General features: G+C 43.5%; 1 protein-coding gene across 1 annotated transcript; it reads right to left on the bottom strand.

Moving 5' to 3' along the window:
- Positions 1-206: 206 nt before the first annotated feature.
- On the bottom strand, positions 207-1,199 carry LOC123847487 (peroxisomal biogenesis factor 19-like). The gene has a single exon (XM_045879360.2). It carries the CDS (start codon positions 1,196-1,198, stop codon positions 344-346), a length of 855 nt encoding a protein of 284 aa, XP_045735316.1. The 5' UTR covers position 1,199; the 3' UTR covers positions 207-343.
- Positions 1,200-2,846: the final 1,647 nt, after the last annotated feature.

The raw sequence follows: 2,846 nt of genomic DNA, 5'->3' as shown, positions 1-2,846 counted from the left end.
TCCTTAGAATTTCCTATACAAAAATCATGCCATCTGCAAATACGGCTTTATTTCTTCCTTTCCAATCTCAGTGCCTTTTATTTCTTTTTCTTGCCTAACTTTCCTGGCCAGAACCTCCAACACAATGTTGACTAGAAGTAGTGAGAGCTGATATCCTTGTGTTGTTCCTGATCTTCAGGGAAAAGTACCCAGACTTTCACCATTAAGTATATTGTTAGCTGTAGGTTTTTCATAGATGCACTTTATCAGGTTGAGGATGTTCCCTTCTCTTCCAGCCATTGGTACTTTAACATTCCCAAAGTGAACTCACCTTTGCTTTACCTTTGTCAAACTCAAACTTCTCCTATTTCTTATCTCTTAGTTGACACCACTGTTCTGTCTTAGGCTGGATTCCCATCTCCCCAGCCAGTTCTTTTGGAGGATGGCCCAAATCCTGTAGCTGCTGCATAAGATCCAGCACTAACTCAAAACGAGCCTTCTGAGTGGCCTCACTGTCTGTGGGGCTCTCTGCCTCGAACTGCTCACATATCTTGCCCATGACACTATGTTGTTCCTGATATTTTTCAAACTGCTCTGGAGGAAGAGACTCCCAGTGACTCTGCAACCACTCCGGATACTTTTCGGTAATCTCCTTCAGTGATGGGTACAGCACATCCTTGGACAGGAGGTTCTGCATGATGCTCTGCATAATGGGGAGAATGTTCCCTTCCCCATGGGCCAGCCCTTCCATGGCCTTGGTCAGTTCCTCCTCTGACATGCCTGAGTTCTGAAGATCAGTGGCATTTTTGGCGAGTCCACTTAGTGTCTCCTTCAGGCAAGACGTAAATTCTTGTTGGGAGGTTGCGTCACTGCCCACTCTCCCGGCAGCTTCTGAGAGCTTCTGGAACTGCTCCACCAGGTGGGGCTCTTCCTCAGCCAACTCCTTCATCGCCTTCTCGAACTCCGCAGTGGCTTGGGAAGCCAGCTCGCTGTCGAACAGTTCCTGGAAAAACTTCTCTTGGGAGGCAAAGAGGGCATCTTTGGCAGTGTCTCCTGGCGATCTCTTCTGGGGCCCCGAAGCATCAGGGGCCGTGGTGGTAGGAGGGGGTGCTGGGGAGGGTTTGGCCTTATCGAAATCATCAAGAGCACTTTCCAGGAGCTCTTCCAATTCCTGGTCAGCGTCGGCCCCAGCACCACAGTCCTCCTCAGCGGTGGCCATCTTGCTCCTAAGTTTTTTTTTCTTTTTTTTTTAAAGATTTCTTTATTTATTTGAGAGAGACAGAGTGAGAGAGAGGCAGAAAGAGAGGGAGAGAGAGAATCTCAAGCAGACTCCCCACTGAGCCAGGAGCCAGATGCAGGGCTCGATCCCACAACCCTGAGATCATGACCTGAGCCGAAATCAAGAGTCGGATGCTCGACTGACTAAACCACCCAGGGGCCCCAGATAATGGAAAAGTTCTCAAAATGGCTAGTGGTGATGATTACACAACAATGTAAATGCAGTTAATGTCACTGAAATGTACTCTTAAAAATGGTTAAGATGGCAAACTTTATGTTACATATATTTCATCATGACAAAAAAAGAGTCGTACCACTCACTGTATCTCCTCCTGGCAGGACTGATATGTTAGTAGCTATGTTTCAGGGATCTCACTAATTATTCTATGTTGCTTGAAATTCCTTTTTTGAAATGGGCAACCTATGAGCATTTATTAAAGATGGGTCAGACCCTATCATTCACTTCGATCCAGGTAAATAATTGGTCCTTTTTGCTTAGTAGCATTTCACAAATCATATTCTCCTGAAACTTAGATGCACAAGGTGTTAATAAATATCATTGAAAATAACTGAAGGAATTTTAAAGCTTGAGAAACTGTGAGTTAAAATTACTAAGAATCTTTCTGACTATCAGAGTTCTCAGAAATTTTAGTGTACTAATGTGCATAAAGACTATTCAAGAAGGGAGCATAGTATGCATATTTCCCCCAAGTTTCTGACCACAGTTCTGTCTAATAACAGAAAATCTCTTAGGGCTAGAATTACTCAGATAACGGTTTGGGGAATAAGGGCTTGCAGAATAAAATCCAACAATTTAGTATGGTTTCCAACATCTTCCTTGATGATTTCAACCAAAATTCCAACTTTCTACATTTTCCCCCTCTCGCATAGTACGTAGCCGTGTTATACTTCTTGATGAGTGTAATTTGCACTCTTGGCACACCACACACTTGCTCAGACTCAGTCTAATATGCACTCCTCTCGTGCTTATCCTCCTGAGACACTTGATTTTGTTCACTTTGAAGTTTTTCCTGGTCTTTTAAACGTAAAGGGATTGCCTTCGTCTGTAATCACTATAGCAAATGTCTACTTTTTTTTTTTTTGGAGCTTTCGTGAATACATTAGCTAATTACATGCTCAATTATGGCATTTTTTTAAAAAAGATTTTATTTATTTATTTGAGAGAGAGAGAATGGGAGACAGAGAGCATGAGAGGGAGGAGGGTCAGAGGGAGAAGCAGACTCCCCGCCGAGCAGGGAGCCCGATGTGGGACTCGATCCCGGGACTCCAGGATCATGACCTGAGCCGAAGGCAGTCGCTTAACCAACTGAGCCACCCAGGCGCCCCAATTATGGCATTTTACCTTTATTATTGCCAGTTGTTCTCAAGTCTCTCTTATGTACTAAATGTTAAGTTTCATGAGTGCAAGGTAAGGCTATGTCTTATTCATCTTTGTGTTTTCCACAGCCTGTTGTTATTCACGTCAAATAGGTTTTCAATATGTGTATATTTGCAAACTTGGATTTAATGGCTAAGCAGTACCTATGATGTATAGAGCTCTGGACCAGGTTTAACTGGTAGGATTAAAA

The sequence above is a fragment of the Mirounga angustirostris genome, unplaced genomic scaffold (assembly GCF_029215605.1).
Source record: "Mirounga angustirostris isolate CCGP_5_RB_7025 unplaced genomic scaffold, mMirAng1.0.hap1 SCAF_2, whole genome shotgun sequence".
Lineage (NCBI taxonomy): Eukaryota > Metazoa > Chordata > Mammalia > Carnivora > Phocidae > Mirounga > Mirounga angustirostris.
The sequence above is the reverse complement of the archived record's forward strand: the minus strand, read 5'-3'. Positions and strand labels throughout refer to the sequence as shown.